This window comes from Aotus nancymaae, unplaced genomic scaffold (assembly GCF_030222135.1).
Source record: "Aotus nancymaae isolate 86718 unplaced genomic scaffold, 86718_ANA_hifiasm-v0.15.2.pri h1tg000016l, whole genome shotgun sequence".
Lineage (NCBI taxonomy): Eukaryota > Metazoa > Chordata > Mammalia > Primates > Aotidae > Aotus > Aotus nancymaae.
This window is the reverse complement of record NW_026988428.1, coordinates 84,345,604-84,370,679: the sequence shown is the minus strand read 5'-3', so window position 1 is coordinate 84,370,679 and position 25,076 is coordinate 84,345,604. Positions and strand designations below refer to the sequence as shown.

Sequence of the window (25,076 nt, the reverse complement as noted above, 5' to 3'; positions counted from 1 at the left end):
CCATAATATATTGGTATGACAATGGGCAAGGGAAAGATGAAAAATGTTTAAAACTGAAACATAGAAGAGTGTGGTAGAGAGTAATTATCATAGCTGACAATATTGCTAAATTTGGTAATAGGAAAATCACCTGAAAAGTGATTACACAACTTTGTGAGCTGTTGAGTGAATTGTAGGTATGGGGAACAGCATACCCAGTTTCCAACTATTGGAAGTTACCCAAGATATTGGGAAAAACCCGTGGCTCACATGGAATAAAAAAAAGCTTTTGAGTGAAGAAGGAAATTTAATTTCTAATGGATATGTTGGCAATAAGAGGGCAGGATACTAAGAGAAGTAAGAGAAGTGCCAGCTTTGAGGAAATCAAAATAGGAAATCGAGAATTGGGCAGTCACATGAGCATGGATCCTTGATTAATTTATTGGAAAGTCAAGAGCCCAGGTGAGCCCCTAGCTAAACTCTTCAGGATGTATACATAAAAATGCACATAGATTGTTGTCCCAGTAAAGTAGGTAGTGCTGATAACAGGTTAATCAGGACTTTCCCCTAACTTCTGATAGATAAATTAATTCCAAATTAATTGAAATCATGTGCTTCAGTCAAATCAGATGCTTCTTAGAAATCCTAAGTGGATTAAATTCTAAGAGGTCATATTTCTACACTCTCAAGAAAAAACTGGGGTAATCTCAAATAAGAATTCAAGTAACAGAAAAACTTGGTAAGTCCTAAGCAGGACTTTACGTGAAGCTTTATTTATATTTCACAGCCATCACAATGACAGATAATATTAGGATCTTTTACTTTAATGTTTATACTGGAGACCTTAGTTATAGGAAGATATGATAAGCAATTAATAAAAATCAAATCTGTGATTTTGATTAAGGAGAGAAGGAAAGGCAAAAATGAATACTCACTATGGGCTTTTTATTACCACTTGAGGATTTGCATCCTGCTAGACAAGGTGACAGGTAAGTTATTCCATTGTTCCCACAGACTGGTTCCCATTGACTTTCATCACAATCGCACTCTGAGTTGCAATAAGAAAGTGGTACTTCTACATGAGATGCCACTGAATTATTTCTGAAAATATATGATAGAAATATATCAAAAAGAGACAGAAGAGAGAGGTAGAAGAGAAGAGGAGAAGGAGGTGAGAGATGAGGGGGAGTAGAGGGGAAATAAAGGAGGAGGGAAAAGAAGAGGGAAAGAGAAGAGAAATGCAATAAACGGTTTTCTTTAATTAGATAAAAAAATTAATCTGATGATGCCAAAATGACTTTTTAAAAATATTTTTAATTTTTTTAATGCCTTTAATTACACTTTACCAAGATATGATTTATTACCTAGAAAAAGTAAAATTTAAAAAAGAAATAAGACTTAGACAAGAGGTTGTTATGATTCTATCAAGAAAGTTCACATTAAATAAGTAATTTTATTTTTCTAGACTCAGTTTTTCTTTGGTAAGGTAATGGCATTAATTTCTTCACAGCTCACTATAAAGTTATATATATATATAAATAACTTTATATATATATTGCAAATATATATATTCTGTATATATACAGAGTTCTGTATAAAAGTTCTCTGTGTGTGTGTATATATATTATATATATGTATATTATAATATATATATTATAATATATTATGTATATAATATATTATATGTATATAATAATATACATATATATAATATATATATATTTTTTAGACAGAGTCTTGCTCTGTCACTAGGGTGGAGTGCAGTGGCCTGATCTCAGCTCACTGCAATCTCCGCCTCCTGGGTTCAAGTGATTCCCCTGCTTCAGCCTCTCGAGTAGCTGGGACTACAGGCGTGTACCACCATGCCTGGCTAATTTTTTGTATTTTAGTAGAGATGGGGTTTCACCATGTTGGCCAGGATGATCTTGATCTCCTGACCTAGTGATCTGCCCGCCTCAGTCTCCCAAAGTGATGGGATTACAGGCATGAGCTACAGTGCCTGACCAAGTTCTGTATATTTTTAAAGCAAAACTACAGTATTTTTATACTGATTTACTTTATTATATGGCTATAAATTATTAAATATAATTTTATATCATAGCTAAAACTATAAAGCATATTATTTGTACAAATCTTCTGCTTTAGGATTTTAAAAGTTGTTTTGTTTCGCAAAAATTTGTTAATGATTGCGGATTGATGAAGTATCTTGGAATGAGTATGTAATTTAAATTAAGAAAAAAAGTAGATTGGTAATTTAGAAAACACATTCTTAATAATTTCATTTAAAGTTATCTAATACATTATTCTGCTTGAGGACATACTACTGAGAGTAGTTATGGAGAATGGTTTATGATTGCTATGGTCTAAATATTTGGGCCCCTCCATAGATTAATAAATTAAAATCTGATCTCCTATGTGAAGGTATTAAGAGATAGGGCTGTCAAGATCTGATTTGGTCATGAGGGTGAACCCAAAAGGCAAAGTCTTTCTATCATTATAAAAATAGGTTAGAATTTGTGGACCCCTTGATAAAGTCTCAAGGCCCCTTAGAAACAATCAGAGATAATTCTGAGACCTCTGCACTAATTTATACTTACAAAACAGGTCCTAGTGAATAGGACTTCATAAATATTGGATACATTGATTTTATTATTTGCTATTATTAGATTATGAGTTCTATGAGGAAACTGATGTATCCTACAAATAATCACCTTTCAGGAAGGACCCAGTAAATTTAATTAAATTGAACAACCTGTATAACTCTTGCTGCCATCTTTTTAACAGATGACACAGTTACTATACTCGTTTCCAGGAAACTAGCTTTATGCTAAAGGCTGCCTTGAAAAACAGGAAGACTTTGAAACTAATGGTGTGATATGAGATCAATAGGGAGTCATTGTGTGACTTTAAGCAAGTCATAATTCTCTAGGTCTCAAATAATAAAGGAAATGATATATGGAAGTTGGGCTGCATGATCTCCAAGTTTCTTTTGCCTCTAAAATCCAGTTCTCTAGGTACAATGTTTATTGACTTACCAAAGTAGGTGATGGTTGATAGGAAAAATCAAAAACAGTTTAGATTTAGGGACATGCAGAAAATAATTCATGATTAGTTTAGCAAGCCTCCAAGAACAGAATGTTATTTAAATAAGAAAATGAGAATATTTGACAAATTAAAATCAACACCTCATAAAATCCAGAGTTTGAAAGCTCAGAGCCAATAGTAAGCAGCACTAAAGAACATGGTTATTGAACTGTAATCTGAGTATCTTTGCTTTTTGCTCAACTGTGAACCTTCCTAAGCTTAAATTGTTGGCTATATTCAATTAAAAGTCTGTGTAGGCATCTTGCTCTTGATTTGGTGTAGAGACTGTAGTGCTAAAAACAGTTGACAAAACATGATAATGATGGAAAAGTAAGAATATCCCAAAGTCTCACATAAAATTATAAACAGAATATATCTTAATGCTATTTCCAATGTACTTTTTTTTTCCAGAAGAAAAAAAAAGTATCTTGCAGAAAGGAGAATTAAGTACAACGTGAAAAAGTGTTATTTCATAAAGACAGTTGTTAATATAAAAAAAAACTGTAGATAAAGGTTATTCAGTCACTTTTGGAGAATGTAATTTATGTTACTGTTATGACACATCCCAAATTTTAATACTTAAGACTAAGAGTTTTGGAGTCAAACCCCCCAAATTTCAGTCAGAATCTTAACATTGTTAGCCATATAATTTATGTATTTTCTAAACTTCACTTTTCCATTTATAAAATGGGGTAAAAGTACCCACCACTCATTATAATTGCCCATAAATTGTAGGTATCATTATTTCAACCCATGTGGCTTTTCTTTAATGAAGGAACAAAATAACTTTAAGGTCTCAGGGAGTGAACATTTTAAGAAATTTAAAAATGAAGTTTCTCTCAATGAAAAGAAAGTTTAGTTACAATTCTATTCTACCTGATTTTCCTTACACGTAGTCTTTTAATTGAATGGTTAACATATTATGAAATTGACATAATGATATATACAAACCCATCATAGGTCAAGGTTAGGCCAGCAACTGATTTGCTTTCACAGAGTAGGATTAAATGTAAAAATTGAGCTAAGAGATGCATTGTTGCAGAACAAAATACCAATTTGGCAAGTCCAACTAAAGACAATTTGAATTTTTTAATGATATATCCTCCTAAAAACATGCCAATTGCAATAACAGGTATGGATATGACTCCTAGAAATGAAAGAAGAGAAAAAAGCTGTAAACATATATACATACATATATATAATTTTTTTTTCTGATATGTCTTAACATATAAAATAGAGTATGAGATTAGAAGAATCAAATTCATCCCATCTTATCACTTTTTTAAGAGGAGGGTGGCAGACTAAGGTGGAGGTAGGGAACCAGTGTACCATATAAAACAGACAAAATAATTTCTTCCTGACAGTTATGAGGGTTTGGTTTCTTCAAAAGCAAAAGGCAATGGCTAAGAATATTTCTGTGTCTGAACAGATTATTTCTATGAAGCACATTCGTTATTTCTGGAAATCAACAACAAAACAAAATCTTTTTTTCCTATGGGATTCTGAGCCTGCCATCTAAAATTCTGTACATCTCTCAAGGTAGAGTTCCGACCCTCAATAACTTACGTCAAATTTTCCCAGAGATTTATAACTGAATTCCTGAAGTAATATCTCATCATTATTCATCAAAACACATACATACCCTGGTATAAAAAAGATCAACATACAGGATTAAAAACGGTTAATTTCTCCTACAATTTTTCCATGTCATTGTCCTGTAAGAGTTATTAAAAATAAAGATTCCTCTAATAAAAAATTCAGATGAAGTTAATTGGGAGCCAAAACTTAACTTTTAAGTTTAAACTTTTAGGTTCAACAGGGAGATCATCCAGATGCCTGGTCTAGTGCTTCAGGACATATATTTTCTAATTACTATTTTCTTTTGTACTCAGGACTTAGTCACATACCACTTGATAAATTTTTAACTCATCACATATTTATCAAATTTCTACAATGTTTCTATAAATTGATAGATAGTTTTGTATAATAGAAATATAGATTTTTAGAATTGTTTTTACAAAGTGATATAACTTCTTAATGAGCAAGATCTCAATGACACTGAAAATAGATACTGTAGCAAAATATACTCTCTAAAATGTGATATTTTTGAATAATGCATATTTTGTGATGTATTTAAATTGATTCTTTTTATGAAAAATGTCAATATCATATGTTTTGTAAGTAGGTGAGGTCTTATTTCAATTCATGAATTATAGGATTATAATGGTTATATTACAAAAGGGTTTGTCTCAGGATCTCAGTTCTATAAGACCCAAATATGCAGATACCACATATGAACGTTTTATTCAAAAGCAACTTTGTTTTCAGAACGCATCTAACATGAGATTAACTTCAATTGCAGAACAATGGTTATATCACGATCTTGGCAAATGTTATGAAGTTTGAGAGATAATAAAATTATATTTAGTAAAATGTAAAATCACCTTCACGATAGAATATGTCTTTTAACACAAGTACTCAGTAATGTTTCATTTATCAAGTAACCATGTAAAAAATATGTCTTACCCAAGAAAAAGTTAGTCTGAGATGCAGACTGACCATACTGTTCTTCCACGTTTTTAATCACGTGAGTAAGAGAACAAATGTAGCTGCTCATGTGTAACAATGTGAAAAGCACAAATATAACATACGGGGGATTGGTAAGGATGCTTTTCAAAGACCGAAAAAAACCTGTAGAATTACAAAAGTGAACAATATTTCAATGCAATTTAAATACATTAATATTTGAATTTTATAAATATGTTATATAAGATTTAAAATTACAAAACAACATAACACAGAAAGAGTATCCTGCAATTCTACTCTTAGCAGTTTAAATATATTCCTTCGATATTTTTCACATGCCTATTATTATTTATTGGTTTAGTTCATTTTACTCCCAAATAGGATCATACATAAATGCTGTTTTGTGACTTAACTCTGTTCACTTAACGTTTGGTTATCCTTGGCACTTTACCATTCTATTACAAACAGATTAATTAACTTATTTATTTATTCCACAAATACTTAATTTTCAATTGGGTACCAGGCAATATACTAAGTGTTCAAGAAAAACAATAAAGAATCAGAAAAGTGATGTTCGCCACATGCAGCGGCTAACACCTGGAATCCCAAAACTTTGAGTGGCTGAGGCATGCAGATTGCTAGAGCTCAGGATTTAGAGAACAGACTAGGCAACATGGAAAAAATCTCCTCTCTACAAAAAATACAATTATTAGCCTGGCATGGTGGCATTCCCCCATCATTTCAGCTACTTCGGGGGCTGATGTGGGAGAATACCTTGAGCCTGGAAAATTGAGGCTGCAGCAAGTCATGTACATGCCACTGCACTGTAGCCTAGGGGACAGAGCCAGACCCTGTCACAATGAAGAAGATGGAAAAGAAGAAAGGAGAAGAAGGAGAGGAAGGAGAAGGGGAAGGAAAGGAAGGAGCAGGAGAAGGAGAAGGAGGAGAGGAGGTGGAGGAGGAGGAAGGAAAGAAATGTGATGTTCCTTATGTATTAGCACTGAATAATAATATTATTATATTACAATAAAATTGTTAAATATATATTCAAATTAAGGACAGCATAATCCAAGACACAGAAATACAATCTGTGATGTTCAAAACTTTAAAGACAAAATTAGTATGAGGGCTCAGACTTCTTTTTCCCCTGTTATATAGCTTCTGCACCATACAATACAGACCCAGTAAATCTGGCAGTATTATAAATTCCCTGTGTTAAGATGCAAGAAGGAAAGGCAGGGGATAACAATGCTGGTCACAAGGGACATTACGACAGTAACAGCATAACAATGTATGCCTAGAAATAGGTGTGGTAACAAATTTCTAACTTCTGTCCGTGGCAGAAATTTTATGATCTAGGTCTGTGATTGCCAGGTCAATCGACTATAATAGAAGTTAAAAGTGGAAGGAACTACTTAGAGCAACAGGAAGTTTTAGAGTACAGCAAGACAGACCCAGAAATGATTATTGAGAGATGGATCATATGAGCTTTGAAATATCTTGTTCTCTATAGACCTCTAAGGATTTTCATTAGATATGACCAGTACTAACAGTAATATAATCAGAGGAAAACATTTTTTAAAGAAAGAGTTTCCTCTGATTATAATAATACAAAGTCAGTTGAGGAAATGGCACAGAACAGAAAAGAGGTAAGGTAATGTATAGTAGAAATACACAATATTTAAAATTGTTAGGCCAAAGTGCCAAACTTCCCTGCATTGGTCTCCTGGGTGAGTTAGAACCACCATTGATTTGTGAGGCATTCTAAGAGAGTCGTGATCTTTGCTCAAAATGAATGAAACATGTAGATTAACCAAATTGTTAAATTTTGTGGTGGATAGCATCTTGGATGTCATCTGGTCTGAACTTCTAAACAATTGTAACTTATTACATATTTTTAATAAACAGATCGATAAACAACTCAAGTGACATTAAGCTGACTACCTAAAAATAATTTGTTCAACTTTTGAACCATTCTCATTGTTTACAAATTGCCTTTATAATGAACTGAAATTTTCTTTTATTTCTAACCAATTAGTCTTAGTTTTAATCAAGAACATATAGAATAAATTCGATATGGTTTTTATTCTGACTATAGGTACTTATGTATGTTATCCATTGCTAACAGGCACTTATTAACCCCTCCCCCCCAAAAAAAAACCAGCTCAAAATATAGACAGTGTTGCAATTGTCCCATTTTTGCATCTTCATTATCCTCTTTATTATTTTTGAATTCATGTAAACTCTGACTTTTATAGGTTTGGAAAATCCATTAATTATGAATTTTGATTAGATAAAGTAGAAACAAAGCATACACAAAATAAAAATTCCTTGATATGCTATTTTTAGTATGCTTGTTAAATTAAGAAAACTTAGAATAGTGGTGTGCTGGTAAATGTTTAACAACTGATTTGTTGGGAAACACACCTGATTTATAGAATTTCTCAATTTCCATAGTAATGTATGGTGGTAAATTCTACCATGGACAATTTCAAGCTACTGATGCAGCTGAAATTGAACAACCACTCTGATTGTTGTTGAGTGAATGGATACACAAGGCTCCAGCATCTCACTGCACTTGAGTTAGTGTGGTGGAGAGGAGAAAATAACAACAACAATAACAAATGGGAAGTGAAAAAATTGATGAGAAGGAGAACATGGGTTACCCTGGGAAGTTTGTAACTTTAATTCAGTAAAAACGGACATTTACTAAAGGTTTAGGTGTTGGTTGGACTACTTCGGGTTTTATGTTTTCACCATTCCATCCCAATCTGAAAACCACTGTCAATACCTTACCATTTCAAATATTTTACTCTGACTGCTGCCAGATCATTCTCTTGATTACTTTTTCTCAGTGGTTCTTCATTAGCTCTCCCAGGCTTATATTAAAAAACGGAGCCACTATCAAGTGGTAAAGGATCCTAATTCACATTACTGACTTCAATTACTTTAATTACAGCTATTGCTCCCACTACATTTTTATATACTTAGGTAGGCTATAATTTACATATATATATATATATATATATATATATATATATATATATATATATGAACATATGCAATTTTAATTAACAAGAAAAATTATCTTACTCCAATTACCTACAGAGAAACCTCTACTGAATTCCTTCTCCTTAGTCCATATCTACACCTGAGAATAGAGAAACCTCTCCTGAATTCCTTCTCCTTAGTCCATATCTACACCTGAGAATAGTTAAGTATAACCTTACCATGCTATTTAAGATACTTTGTTACAGTGATCTATATACTTCTCAATATTATCCACTAGGTTCTTGAAAAAATAAAAGTAATGTTCTATCATCAGGGCATTGTATGGTGGCTGGTACCATTTGATGAATAAGTGAATGAATGAAATATTATAATCTTTTAAACCCTCACAGTTTACACTATTTAATATTAAAATAAATATGTACTTTTTGGCTTATAAGAAACAGGTGTTTTATTTGTAGCCTTTGATTGGTTTTTTCCTGCTGAAGAGCAAAATCCTAATCCACTTCTGCTTGTTATGTGCTCAAGAAATATTTGTTAACTTTAGTGTGACTTTTAGAAAAATAATTCAGCTAAATTTAGTGCAGAAGAAAGCTAACTCTTGATGATTTCAGTATGCTTTATTATTTTGGAATACTTATTCCTACCTTTTATTGATATTAACAACTCCAAGTTGACAATGAATGTTAAAAACTTACCAGTCACATTTTTGGAAATATTTTTTCCTTGGTGGGTCAAATTGGCTGTTTGATTCCTTTTATCATTTGTTTTTAGCACTTTCCTTCCTTTCTGTGGTTTATTTGGATTTGAGGGCAAGAAAAAGAATGGTATGGAAGAAATAGTGGATAATAGTCCAGACACAACAAAACCAAGCCACCAAGCTCCAACCCAACGAGAGTCCTTAGGAGTTATCCTGATCGTGCCTAGAATAAATAGAAGAAGCCAGTCAAAATCATTTTGAAGTACAGTAGGTTCTGGGAAATAATGATAATGATTACAGTCCTCCTTAGATGAACAAAGTAAAGTATATGTCATACATTTTAAAACTCTATTTTTTCTTTTCATATTTTGTTATCTCTGAAACTAGGATCAGTCTAACATTTGATGATATCTTGCAATTGCTGTAGACCGGGAATAAGTCATGACATTGTTCTCATTTCCTGAGCTTGAGAGCACTTAGTGGCTTTTCTGATTACATGACGGGATAGCTGTCATCACTGGAGTCTTAACCCCACCATCCATTTAATAACTATTCATGGAAAAAGTAGGAATCCTCATTGTTGTCTGAAAATGTGGTGGGCACAGAGGTGCTTGCATTACTGAACCTCAAGTTCTAGGCAGCTCAGCACAGAAAGAGAGAGATTCCATTTGTTTTGGAAAATGTAGGGGAAAAGAACAAGAGTCTTTGCCTAGTAATTGAGAAAATTCTTCTGGATCTTATCTGAGGCCAGCAAGGCAGTACCTCTACATGACTGCACAAACCACAATATTACCGACCATGGGGAGTAAGTCACTTGAAATACTTAGGAAGCCTACTCAAGATTGATGGGTAAAAGCATACCCAGACTGCAAAACAAGGCCCAGACAATAGTGAACATTTATGAGCACCAAGGAGAAAAACATGACTTCATCAAATGAATTAAATAAAGCACTAGGAATCAATCCTGGTGAAACAGACATATGTGTTGTTTCAGATATATTTCAACATAGCTGTTCTGAGGAAACTCAGTGAAATTTGAGATGACACAGAGAAGGAATTCAGAATTCTATCAGATAAATTTAGCAAAGAGATTAAAATAATTAATACCAATACTACTCAAACTAGTCCAAAAAATAGAGGAAGAGGGATACTTCCAAATTCGTTCTATGAGGCCAGTATTACCCTCATACCACAACTAGACAAATGCACATCAAGAAAGGAAAACGGGCCTCTGATCCAAGACGGCTGATTAGGAGCGGCTCAGGATTGCAGCTCCCAGTGAAAGCATGGAGGGTGAGTGGATGCTGCATTTCTGGATGGATTTTTATTGCCCACATACCAGGAGATTCCCAGGTGGAGGAGCCCCATGGGTCACCAGGGTAGCGGTTTTGGCCGGTGTGGCGGGTGTCCACACAAAATATACAGGTCCAGGTGCGAAGTTTTAGCTGGTGATTGGAGCTCGTGGAAGACACAGTCGCCCATTCAACTGATAAAAAAGGGGACTGAAACACGGAGCCAGGCCAGGAGATTCCTGGGCAAAAACAGTGCCACAAATCTCAGTGGGGCTGTTTCAGCCAGTGCAGTGGGTCGCTGCATGGGAAATCACACAGATTCCAGTGCCTTTTCAACAGGCGACGGGAACACCAGGGAGACAGACTTGCCCTTTCAACTGAAAAAAAAAAAAAAAGGTGGTCTGAAGCAGGGAGCCAGGTGATTGGGCTTGGCTGGTCCCCCCCTACAAAAAACAGCAATCTGAAATGCTCTGGATTGAGAGTTTCACAGCAAGCACAGCTGAACCTGGGATGGTCCAGCTCTGTGGGGGACGGGCGTCCACCATTACCAAGGCAGTCCACCACTACAGAGGTAGTCTGCCATTGCCGAGGCAGCCCACCATTACAGAGAGGGTCCGTCATTACAGAGGTGGGCTGCCATTGCTGAAGCAGTCCTAACTATACCTGTATAAAGAGGACTGCAGGGAAGTTCACACAGCAGCTGGGTGGAGCCCACAGCAGCTCAGCAAAGCCTCTGCAGGCAGGCTGTGACTAGGATGCCTCCTCGCTGGGCAGGGCAGCCCTGAAAAAAGGCAGCAGCATGACAGAAACTTATAAATAAAGCCCTAACTCCCTGGGATGGAGCACCTGGGTTTAAAAAAAAAAGGGGTTTATGAGTTCTACTGCAACAGACTTAAATGTACTTGCCCAGAAGCTCTGAATGAAGAACAGAGCTCACAGCTCAGCACTTGAGCTCCTATAAAGAACAGACTGTCTCCTCAAGCAGCTCCCTGACCCCCGTATATCCAAAGAGTCATATCATAAAGGAGAGCTCAGACTGACATCTGGCGGGTATCCTTCTGGGACAAAGACAGCAGAAGAAGAAACTGGCAGCAACCCTTACTGTTCTGCAGCCACTGCAGGTGATCCCCAGGCAAGCAGGACCTGGAGAGGACCTCAGCAGTCCTACAGCAGACGGGCCTGACTGTTAGAAGGAAAACTAAGAAACAGAAAGAAATAACTTCATCATCAACAAACTGGACGTCTACTCAGAGACCCAATCTGAAAGTCGACAACTACAAAGATGACAGGTGTATAAAGCCACAAAGATGGGAAGAAACTAGTGCAAAAAGGATGAAGACACCCAAAACCAGAATGCCTCTCTTCCTACAAGGGATGACAACTCTTCACCAGCAAGGGAACAAGGCTGGATGTAAAATGAGTGTGATGAATTGACAGAAACAGGCTTCAGAAGGTGAGTAATAAGAAACTTCTGTGAGCTAAAAGAACATGTTCTAACCCAACGCAAAGAAACTAAGAACCTTGAAAAAAGATCGAAGAAACGCTAACGAGAATAAACAGCTTCGAGAGGAATTAAGTTAATAGATGGGGCTGAAAAACACAACACGAGAACTTTGCAAAGCATCCACAAGTTTCAACAGACAAATTGACCAAGCAGAAGAAAGGATATCAGAGGTCGAAGATCAACTCAATGAAATAAAATGAGGAGGCAAGATTAGAGAAAAAAGGGTAAAAAGGAATGAACAAAGTCTCCAAGAAATATGGGACTATGTGAAAAGACCTAATCTACATTTGATAGGTTTACCTGAATGTGACAGAGACAATGAATCCAAGCTGGAAAATACTCTTCAGGATATTATCCAGGAAAACTTCCCCAATCTAGCAAGGCAGGCCAATATTCAAGTCCAGGAAATACAGAGAATACCACAAAGATATTCTTCAAGAAGAGCAACCCCAAGGCACATAATCGTCAGATTCACCAGGGTTGAAATGAAGGAGAAAATACTAAGGGCAGCCAGAGAGAAAGGTCGGGTTACCCACAAAGGGAAGCCCCTCAGACTCACAGCAGATCTGTCAGCAGAAACCCTACAAGCCAGAAGAGAGTGGGGGCCAATATTCAACATCCTTAAAGAAAAGAACTTTCAACCCATTTGGCTGGAATTTCATATCCAGCCAAATAAGCTTCATAAGTGAAGGAGAAATAAAATCCTTTACAAACAAGCAATTACTCAGAGATTTCATCACCATCAGACCTGCTTTACAAGAGCTTCTGAAAGAAGCACTAAACATAGAAAGGAACAACCAGTACCAGCCACCCCAAAAACATACCAAATGGTAAAGAGCATCAACACAGTGAAGAAACTGCATCAACTAATGGGCAAAACAGCCAGCTAGCATCAAAACAGCAGGATCAAATTCACACATAACAATATTAACCTTAAATGTAAATGGGCTAAACACCCCAATCAAAAGACACAGACTGGCAAATTGGATAAAAAGCCAAAACCCATTGGTGTTCTGTATCCAGGAAACCCATCTCACATGCAAGGATACACAAAGGCTCAAAATAAAGGGGTGGAGGAGGATTTACCAAGCAAATGAAGAGCAAAAAAAAAAGGAGGAGTTGCAATTGTCATCTCTGATAAAATAGACTTTAAACCAGCAAAGATCAAAAGAGACAAAGAAGGACATTACATAATGATAAAAGGATCAATGCAACAAGAAGAGCTAATGATCCTAAATATTTATGTACCCAATACAGGAGCACCCAGATACATAAAGCAAGTTCTTAATGACTTACAAAGAGACTTAGACTCCCACACAATAATAGTGGGAGACTTTAACACCCCATTGTCAATATTAGACAGATCAATGAGACAGAAAATTAACAAGGATATCCAGGACTTGAACTCAGACCTGGAACAAGAAAATCTAACAGACATTTATAGAACTCTCCACCCCAAATCCACAGAATATACATTCTTCTGAGCACCACATCACACCTACTCTAAAACTGACCACATAATTGGAAGTAAATTACTCCTCAGCAAATGCAAAAGAACAGAAATCATAACAAACAGTCTCTCAGAGCACAGTGCAATCATGTTAGAACTCAGAATACAGAAACTCACATAATTGGAAGTAAATTACTCCTCAGCAAATGCAAAAGAATGGAAATCATAACAAACAGTCTCTCAGAGCACAGTGTAATCATGTTAGAACTCAGAATACAGAAACTAACTCAGAACCGCACAGCTTCATGAAAACTGAACAATTGGTTCTTGAATGTTTACTGGATAAACAATGAAATGAATGCAGAAATACAGATGTTATTCGAAACAAATGAGAACAAAGATTCAACATACCAGAAACTCTGGGATACATTTAAAGCAGTGTCTAGAGGAAAATATATAGCAATAAATGCCCACACGAGAAGCAAGGAAAGATCTAAAATCGACATTCTATCATCAAAATTGAAAGAGCTAGAGGAGCAAGATCAAAAAAACTCAAAACCTAGCAGAAGACAAGAAATAGTTAACTAAGATCAGAGCAGAACTGAAGGAGATAGAGACACAAAAAACCCTTCAAAAAGCAATAAATCCAGGAGCTGGTTTTTTGAAAAGATCAACAAAATAGACAGACCACTAGCTAGCTTAATAAAAAAGAAGAGAGAGAATAATCAAATAGATTCAAAAAAAAAATGATAAAGAGGATATCACCACATATTCCACAGAAATACAAACCATCATCAGAGATTATTACAAACAATTCTACGCACATAAACTAGGAAAGCTGGAAGAAATGAATAAATTCCTGGACATTTTCATCCTCTCAAACCTAAACCAGGAAGAAGTCAAAACCCTGAATAGACCGGTAACAAGGACAGAAGTTGAGGAGGTAATTAAGAGCATATCACCCCAAAAAAGCCCAGGTCCAGATGGGTTCACAGCCGAATTCTACCAGACATAAAAAGAGGAGCTGGTACCATTCCTTCTGAAACTATTCCAAACAATTCAAAAGGAGGAAATCCTTCCCAAATCATTTTATGAGACCCACATCATCCCGATACCAAAACCCGGCAGAGACTCAGCAAGAAAAGAAAACTTCAGGTCAATATCCATGATGAACATAGATGCAAAAATCTTCAATAAAATACTGGCAAACTGATTACAACAGCATATCAAAAAACTTATCCACTATGATCAAGTAGGCTTCATCCCGGTGATGCAAGGCTGGTTCAACATACGCAAGTCTATAAATGTAATTCACCACATAAACAGAACCAAAGACAAAAACCACATGATTATCTCAATTGATGCAGAGAAGGCCTTTGACAAAATTCAACTGCCCTTTATGCTAAAAACCCTCAATAAACTAGGTATTGACAGAACGTATCTCAAAATAATAAAAGCCATTTACAACAAACCAACAGCTAATATACTGAATGGGCAAAAACTGGAAGCAGTCCCTTTGAAATCTGGCACTAGACAAGGACGCCCTCTCTCATCACTCCTATTCAATATAGTACTGGAAGTTCTAGCCAGAGCAATCAGGCAAGAAAAAGAAATAAAGGGTATACAAAAAGGAAAGGAGAAAGTCAAATTGTCTCTCTTTGCAGACGACATGATTGTATATCTACAAGACCCCATCGTCTCAGCCCAAAATCTCCTGAAACTGATAAGCAACTTCAGCAAAGTCTCAGGACAAAATCAATGTGCAAAAATCACAAGCATTCCTATATACCAATAACAGACTTAAAGAGAGCCAAATCAAGAATGAACTGCCATCCACAATTTCTACAAAGAGAATAAAATATCTAGGAATACAACTAGCAAAGAACATAAAGGACCTCTTCAAGGAGAACTACAAACCACTGCTCAATGAAATAAGAGAGGACACAAACAGATGGAGAAATATTCCATTCTCATGGTTAGGAAGAATCAATATTGTGAAAATGGCCATACTGCCCAAAGTAATTTACAGATTCAATGCTATCCTCATTAAGCTACCAATGACCTTCTTCACAGAACTGGAAAAAACCACCTTAAACTTCATATGGAACCAAATAGAGCCCACATAGCCAAGTCAATTCTAAGCAAAAAGAACAAAACTAGAAGCATCACGCTACCTGACTTCAAACTATACTACAAGGCTACAGTAATCAAAACAGCATGGTACTGGTACCAAAACAGACATAGACCAATGGAACAGAACAGAGGCCTCGGAGGCAACACTACATGTCTACAACCATCTGATCTTTGACAAACCTGATAAAAACAAGCAGTGAGGAAAGGATTCCCTGTTCAATAAATGGTGTTGGGAAAACTGGCTAGCCATGTGCAGAAAGCAGAAACTGGACCCCTTCCTGACACCTTACACTAAAATTAACTCCAGATGGATTAAAGACTTAAACATAAGACCTAACACCATAAAAACCCTAGAAGAAAATCTAGGCAAAACCATTCAGGACATAGGCATAGGCAAGGACTTCATGACCAAAACACTAAAAGCATTGGCAAAAAAAGCCAAAATAGACAAATGGGACCTGATCAAACTCCACAGCTTCTACACAGCAAAAGAAACAGTCATTAGAGTGAATTGGCAACCAAGAGAATGGGAAAAAATTTTTGCAGTTTACCTATCTGACAAAGGACTGATATCCAGAATTTACCATGAACTAAAGCAGATTTACAAGAAAAAAACAAACAAGCCCATTCAAAAAGTGGGCGAAGGATATGAACAGACACTTTACAAAAGAAGACATAAATGAGGCCAACAAACATATGAAAAAATGCTCATCATCACTGGTCATTAAAGAAATGCAAATCAAAACTACATTGAGATACGATCTCAAGCCAATTAGAATGGCGATCATTAAAAAATCTGGAGACAACAGATGCTGGAGAGAATGTGGAGAAATAGGAACACTTTTACACTGTTGGTGGGAGTGTAAATTAGTTCAACCATTGTGGAAGACAGTGTGGCGATTCCTCAAGGACCTAGAACTAGAAATTCCATTTGATCCAGAAATCCCATTACTGGGTATATATCCAAAAGATTATAAATCATTCTACTATAAGGACACATGCACATGAATGTTCATTGCAGCACTGTTTACAGTAAAAGACCTGGAACCAACCCAAATGCCCATCGATAATAGACTGGACAGGGGAAATGTGGCACATATACACTATGGAATACTATGCAGCCATAAAAAACAATGAGTTCATGTCCTTTGTAGGGACATGGATGAACCTGGAAACCATCATTCTCAGCAACTGACACAAGAACAGAAAATCAAATACCGCATGTTCTCAGTCATAGATGGGCATTGAACAATGAGAACACATGGACACAGGGAGGGGAGCATCACACACTGGGGTCTGTCAGGGGGAAATAGGGGAGGGACAGCAGGAGGTGGGGAGTTGGGGAGAGAGAGTATGGGGAGAAATGCCAGATATAGGTGATGGGGAGGAAGACAGCAAATCACACTGCCATGTGTTTACCTATGCAACAATCCTGCATGTTCTTCATATGTACCTCAAAACCTAAAATGCAATTAAAAAAAAGAAAACATCGACAAATATAAGACCTAAAAATGTTAATTTCTTAATAATAATTTCTTATCTTCAAATGATAGTTCAAATTTCCCCAGTATCTTTGTTCACTCCCTTCTGGTTCAAATAAGAATCTAAATAAGATCCACATTGCAGCTGATTATGAATCTTAAATCTCTGATTCATTCCTCTTTCCTTGCATTTTACGTACAAAAGAAGTTGGTCCTCTAATTGTGTGAAGTTTCCAACAGTCTGGAATTTACTGATTGTATTCCTGAAATTTAACTTATTCCTGTCTCCCTGTATTTCCTATGCATAGGTGATTTAAAACTAGAGACTTCATCAGACTCAGGCTCAATTTTTAGGCAAGAATTATTCCAGATAGTGTGTCTCATGCCTGTAATCCCAGCACTTTGGGAGGCTAAGGTGGGAGGACTGCTTGAGGCCAGGAGTTTGAAATCAGCTTGGGCAACACAGTGAAACCCAGTCTCTACAAAATAAATAAATAAAAGAAAAAATAAAAGGGGTACAGTTGGTAGCGTAAATTTCTATGAGTATAGAAAAATACACTACCAACTGTAAATGTATGAGTGTTTCTCTCTTATGATGTTAGCAGCTACTAATTAACATTGCTTAGATTCATTAAATAATTAAGGTTTAAAATTTCCTCCTCATTTATAATAAAGAAAATCTTCCCCCCGCCTGGCAAAAAAAAAGAAAGGAAAACTACAGGCCAAAATCTCTGATGAAGAATTATGCAAAAATCCTCAACAAAATTCTAACAAACCAAATTCAACAATATATAAGAATGATCGTTTCCCATGATGAAGTGGCAAGGATCATTCAATATATGGAAATAAATCAACTGGACACATTGTATCAACAGAATAAAAGATAAAAATTTTGCAATCATTTCAATTGATGCTGAAAAAAAGCATTTGATAAAATTTACCATTCCTACATAATAAAAAAAACTTCAAAAAACTGAGCATGGAAGAAACAGCTCAAAATAATAAAAGCAATAGATGACAGACCCACAGCTAGTACATACTTAAAGGGAAAAAACTAAAAGCCTTTCCTCTATAATCTGTAACAGTACCAGGATGTCCATCATCACCATTTGTATTCAACACAGTACTAGAAGTCCTAGCTAGAGCAATCAGACAACAAAGATATAAAAGGCATCCAAATTGGAAGGGAAGAAGTCAAATTATAGTTGTATATGATAAGATCTAATATTTAGAAAAACCTAAAGATGCCGCAAGGAAGCTATCAACCTGATAAACAAATTTAGTTAAATTGCACAGTACAAAAACAACATAGAAACCAGTACCATTTCCATATGCTAACAGTGAACAATCTGACAAAGAAAATTTAAAAATAGCCACAAATAAAATTAAATACCTAAGAATTAATTTAACAAAAGAAATGAAGGATCTTTGTAATGAAAATTATAAAACACGACATTAATGAAAGAAATTAAGGAGGGCAACAAAAATTGGAAAAAATATCCTATGTCTTTGGATTGGAAGAATCAATGTTATTTCAATGTCTATACTACCCAAAGTAATCTACAGATTCAATGCAATCTCTAACAAAATAACAATAATAGTCTTCATAGAAATAGAAAAATCAAACCTGAAGTTTATATGCAACCACAAAGACACAAAATAGATAATGCTATCCTAAGCAAACAAAGCTCAAGGAATTCAATGAACTGACTTCAAATTATACTACAGAGCTATAGAGATGAAAACAGCATGCAGTATGGCACTAACATAAAAACAGACACATAGACCAATGTAACAAAATAGAACCCAGAATCCACATAACTACAGTGAACACATTTTAGACAAAGGTGCCAAAAATGTGCACTGAGGAAAAGACAGACTGTTTGATAAATGGTTCTGGGAAATGGGATGTCCATATGCAGAAGAATAAAACCAGGCCTCTATCTCTCACCATATGTAAAAATCAAATCAAAAGTGGTTAAAGATGTCCATCTAAGACTTCAAACTTGATACTACTACAAAAAAAATTAATGAAAATTATCAGGACATTAGTCTGGGCAAAAAAATTATTGAGCAATACCCCACAACCACAAGCAATCAAAGTAAAAATAGACAAATGGGATCACATCTAATTAAAAAGCTTCACACAGCAAAAGATATAATGAACAAAGTGAAGAGACAACCTGTGCAATGGGAGAAAATATTTGCAATATTCTCCCTCTGATAAGAGATAAATACCTGAATATATAAAGTACTCAAACAACTCTATAGAAAAAAATCTAATAATCTGATCAAAACATGAGCAAAATATTTGAATAGACATTTCCCAAAAGGAGGCATACAGATGACAAACATGCAAATGAAAAGGTGCTCAACATCATTAATCATCAAAGAAATGCAAATCAAAACTACAATGAGATATCATCTCACACCTATTAAAATAGCTTTTATCCCAAAGGCAGGCAGTAACAAATGCCCATGAGAATGTAGACACCTAGTTTCATCACTGTTATTCAACATATTACCGGAAGAACTAGCTAGAGCAATTAGAGAAGAGAAAGACATAAAGGGCATCCAAAACCAAAGAAAGTCAAATTATCCTTGTTTACAGATGATGTCATCATAGATTTGGAAAAACCTAGGACCCCACAAAAGCAAATAAACAAACAAACAAACAAACAAACAAAAACTATTAGAACTGTTAAGCAAAGTAAGTAAAATTGCAGGATACAAAATCAACATACAAAAATAAGTACCATTTGTATATGTCAATAGTGAACAATCTGAATAAAATAATTAAATCCCATTTACAATGGTCACAAAAAAATTAAATGTCTAGAGGTCAACTTAACTAAAGAAGGGAAAGATCTCAACAATAAAAATTGTAAAACACTGAGGATGGAAATTTAAATCAAGACACAAAAATGACATTATACTCTATGTTCATGGAAGAATCAATGTGGTTAAAATGTCCATGCTACCCAAAACAATCTGCAGATTCAATGCAATCTGTATTATAAAGTCAATAATATTCTGCATAGAAACAGAAAAAAATATATTAAAATTTACATTGAATCACAAAAGACACAGAATAGGCAAAGCTATACTGAGCAGAAAAGAACAAAACCGAAGGAATCACATTACCTCACTTCAAATTATTCTACAGAGCTACACTAACCAAAACAGCATGGTATTGGCATAAAAACAGACACATAGATCAATGGAAAGGAGTAGATAACCCAGAAACAAATCCACACACCTAAAGCAAACTCATTTTTGACAAAGGTGCCAAGAACGTACACTGTGGATACATATATGCAGAAGAATGAAACTAAACCCCTATCTCTTGCCATATAAAAAAATCAAATCAAAATGCATTAAAGACTTAAATCTAAGACCTCAAACTATAAAACTACTATAAGAAAATCTTAAGGAAAATCTTCAGAATATAAGACTGGGCAAATCATTTTTGAGTAATACTTCACAAGCACAGGAAATATAAACAGAAAAGGACAAATAGGATTCCATCAAGTTAAAAAAGCTTCCGTAAAGCAAAGGAAACTATCAATAAAGTGAAGAGTCAATCCACAGAATAAGAAAAAATATTTGCACACTACCCATCTGGCAAGAGATTGATTACCAAAATATATAAGAAGTTCAAACAATACTATAGGAAAAAATCTAATAATCTATTTAAAAATTGGGCTAATGATTTGAATGGACATTTTTCAAAAGAAGGTATACAAATTATAAACAAACATAGGAAAAAGTACTCAACATCATTGATTATCAGATAAATGCAAATTAAAACTATAATGAAATATTATCTTACCGAAGTTAAAATGACTTACATCCAAGACAGGCAATAAGAAATGCTGATGAGCATGTGCAAAAAAGGTAACCCTGGCACACTGTTGGTGGGAATGCAAATTAGTACAACCTTCTGGAGAACAGTCCGGAGACTCCTCAAAAACCTAAAAATAAAGCTACCATACAATCCAGCAATTCTACTGCTTAGTATATATTGAAAATTAAGGAAATTAATATATTGGAGAGATATCTGCACTCTTACATTTGATTTATCACTATTTACAATAGCCAAGATCTGGAAGCCACATGCGCCTAACACTTAATGAATGGGTAATGAAAATGTGATACATATACACAAGGGAGTACTATTCAGCCATAAATGCAAATGAGATCCAGTAATTTGCAACTCAATAGATGGAACTAGAGGTCATTATGTTAAGTAAAATAGGCAGGGACAGAAAGACAAATATCACATTTTCTCACTTATTTGTGGGATCTAAACATCGAAGCAATTCAATTCATGGAGATAAGAGAGGTTACCAGAGGCTGGAGACTGGTAAGTGCAGCAGGGGTTTGTGGCGGAGGTGGGGATGGTTAATGGGTACAAAAATAGTGGCTAGAATAAATGAATAAGATGTATTGATGGCACACCTGGGTGACTATATTTAACAATAATTGTACATATTAAAATAACTAAAAGAGTATAAATGAATTGTTTATAACACAAAGACTAAATGCTTGACTGGATGGATACCCCATTTTGTATGATGCGATTATTACACGTGGCATGCCTTTATCAAAATATATCATGTACCCATAAATATATACCACCTACTATGCACCCACAAAAATTAAGAATTTAAAATTTAAAAAATAAACAAAAACAATATGTACCTGTGTAATCAAAAAATAATAATTATAAGGAGTGATCAAGATCCCCAAACAAACAAAAGTTGAGAGAATATTAAACTCATAACCTGTTTGACAAAAAAAAAATAATAATACAGGAAAATTTTCTACTTGATACAAATTATGGCAAACAGCAATATAATAGCATTACAAGTACAAAAGTCATTGGTAAATGCAAATACATAGACAAATACAGATTAATATATTAGTATATCAATTGTAAGTTATTTTGATTATATTATAAAAATTTAAGTGACAAAATCATTAAAATAAGTATATCTAAAATATATTTCTGGATACACAATATAAATAGATGTAAACTGTGACTTAATTAAGATAAAGTGTGAGCAGGTTAGCAGGTGAAGAATTTTTCCATGCAATGGAAGTTAATTTATTATCAGCTTAAAAGAGACTGTTATATTTTATGTAAGTCCCCTGGTACCCAGAAAACATTTATAGAAGTAGCAAAAAAGGAAAAATAAATAAACATATAATAACAAAATCAACAAAACATAAAGAAAAACAGCGTGAGAGGAAAAGAGGGGCAAAAGCACTGCAAGACACAAGAAAAATCATTTAAAAATAGCAAAGTTAATCCTTCTGAATCTTTCAATAATTACCCTAAATATAAATAGATTAAACTCTCCAAACAAAAGATATAGAGTGGCTGATTGGATAAAACAAGATACAACTACATCCTGTCTAGAAGAGACTCACTTTAGATCTAATAACAAACATAGGCTGAAAATGAAGGGTTGGGAAGAGGTATTCTATACAAATGGTAACCAAAATAAAACAGAGGTAGGTATACATATATTAGACAAAATAAACTTTACATCAAAACTGTCTCAAGAGACAAAAATGACATTATAAAATGATTTTAAAAAGTTAATTCACCAAGAAGATACAATTATAAATATGTTATAGACTCAACCTCAGAGAACAGAAATATATGAAGCAAATATGGACAGAAATGAAGGGAGAAATATAGAGAAATACCATACAGTCATCTCTTGTAGGTGCAGGGGATAGGTTCCAGAACCTCCATGGATGCCAAAATCCAAAGACACTCAAGTCCCTTATATAAAATGGTGACATGCAGTGGCCCTCTGTAATAGGCTGACTGTAATAGCAGGGGACCTTAATATCTCCACTTTTAGTGATAATAGAACAACCAGAAAGAATATCAATGAGGAAACAGAGAACAACATTGTAGGTCAATTTGATCCAATTGGTAGAGAACACTTCATTCATTAACAGCAGAATACATTTCTTCTCAAGCAGAAATGGAACAGTTTTTAAGATAGATTACATGTTATACCACACAACAAATCTTAACAAATTTAAGATTAAAATCATGCCAATTATCTTTTGCAACCACAGTGGAACAAAACTAGAAATCAACAGCAGAAACAAAACAGGAAAGTTCACATAAATGTTCATGTTAAACAACACATCTTTGAAAAATTGACTGTTCAAATAAACCAAAAGATATTTAGAAAATATTTTGAGATGAATCAGACTGAAAACAGAACATTAGAAAACATGAGTTGCAACAAGAGCATCTCATGTAAGAGGGAAGTTTATAATGATAAATCTTACATTAGTAGAGTGAGTTTTATTCCTGTAGACTATAATCAGAGGTTAACTTCTCTAACTTCTGGTCACCAAAAGCATCTGGCAAATTGTTTATTGTCAATAAACACCAATAAATTTTACATAAAGCAGTAAAAAAAGAATGATATCAAATAAACATAACTTTACACTTCAAACTATAAAAAGCAAACCAAATTGAGCCCAAAGTTAGCAGAAAGAAAAGCTTAGAAAAAATAAAATAAAATTAAAGAATATTAAAAAAATCAACACACCTAAGAGTTGGGATGTTTATCAAAAAGTGAGCAAAATTGATGAACTTTAATCTACACTAAGAAAAAGAGAGAAGATTCAAGTAAAATAAGAAAAGAATGCAGAGAAATTATAACTAATACCATAGAAATAAAATAATCATAAGAGATTATTATGCACAATTGTACATTAAAAACAATTAGATAACTGGGAAGGAATGAATAAATTCCTAGATACAAAAAAATAACACACAACTAAATAATGAATAAAGTCTGAATAGATCTACAAATAGTAAAAAAATGTAAATGCTAATCTATAACCTCTAAATAACAAAAAGCTGAGGACCAGATAGCTTTATGGGTGCGAGTAAGAAAACATTTAAAGAAAAAATTAATGACGGTCCTTCTCAACCTCTTGCCAAAAGTTGAAGAGGAAGGAATACCTTCAAACTAATTTTATAATGCCAGCATTACCCTGATATCAAAGTTAGAAAAAATCATTAAAAGAAACTTACAGGCCAATATCCCTGATAAATGCAGATGCAAAGAATCTTCAACAAAATACTACCAAACCTAATTTAAGAGCACATTAAAAGGATATTATGCCGCAACCAAGTGGGATTTATACCTGAAATCCAAGGTTCATATAAAAATCAATCAGTATAATATACTACATTCATAAAATTCAAGACAAAATTACACAATCATATCAGTAAATTTCAAAAAAGCATTTGATAAAATTCAACACTGTCATGATAAAAACCTCCAACAAGCTAGGAATAGAGGGAAATTTGCTCGACATAATCATGGCCATACATGAGAAACCCATAGCTAACACCAAAGTCAAGAGTGAAAAACTGAAAGCTTTCAGGAAAAAGGAAAGTATGCCCACCAATTATATTCAGCATAGCCCTGGAATTGTATGCCAGAGCTATTAGTCAAGAAAGAAAAATAAAAGGCATCAAAATAGAAATGAAGAAGTAAATTGTCTCCATTGCAGATGATATGATTTTATACAAAGAAAATCCTAAAGACTTCACACACACACACACACACACACACACAAACACACACACACCTGGTAAAAGTAAATAAGCAAGTTCTGTAAAGTTGCAGGATACAAAATCATAAGAAATGCATTGCCTTTCTATTTACTAACAAATAACAATCTGAAAATGCAATTGGGAAAACAATTTCATTCACAGTAAAATAAAAAGGAATAAAACACAATAAATTTAACTAAGAAGGTGAAAGACTTGTACACTGAATACTTCAAAACACTGATGAAAGAAATGGAAGAAACCACCAACAATTGGAAAGATATCCTGTGCCCATGGATTAATGAATCTAATAAT

At 34.5% G+C, this 25,076-nt stretch overlaps 1 protein-coding gene across 7 annotated transcripts in view; it reads right to left on the bottom strand.

Moving 5' to 3' along the window:
• The window catches only part of LOC105713875 (putative solute carrier organic anion transporter family member 1B7), a 107,954-nt gene that overhangs the window by 34,083 nt on the left and 48,795 nt on the right, over nucleotides 1–25,076 (bottom strand). For all 7 annotated transcript variants that reach the window (XR_010343074.1, XR_010343073.1, XM_064377775.1 and 4 more), the window contains 4 exons: nucleotides 9,297–9,521; nucleotides 5,590–5,754; nucleotides 4,015–4,210; nucleotides 915–1,080 (listed from right to left, as the gene is read on the bottom strand). Coding sequence is in view for 5 of the 7 variants with exons in the window: in XM_064377775.1 (XP_064233845.1) it covers nucleotides 915–1,080; nucleotides 4,015–4,210; nucleotides 5,590–5,754; nucleotides 9,297–9,521 (752 nt within the window). In the remaining 2 variants the exon portion in view is untranslated. The remainder of the gene's footprint in view (nucleotides 1–914; nucleotides 1,081–4,014; nucleotides 4,211–5,589; nucleotides 5,755–9,296; nucleotides 9,522–25,076) is intronic.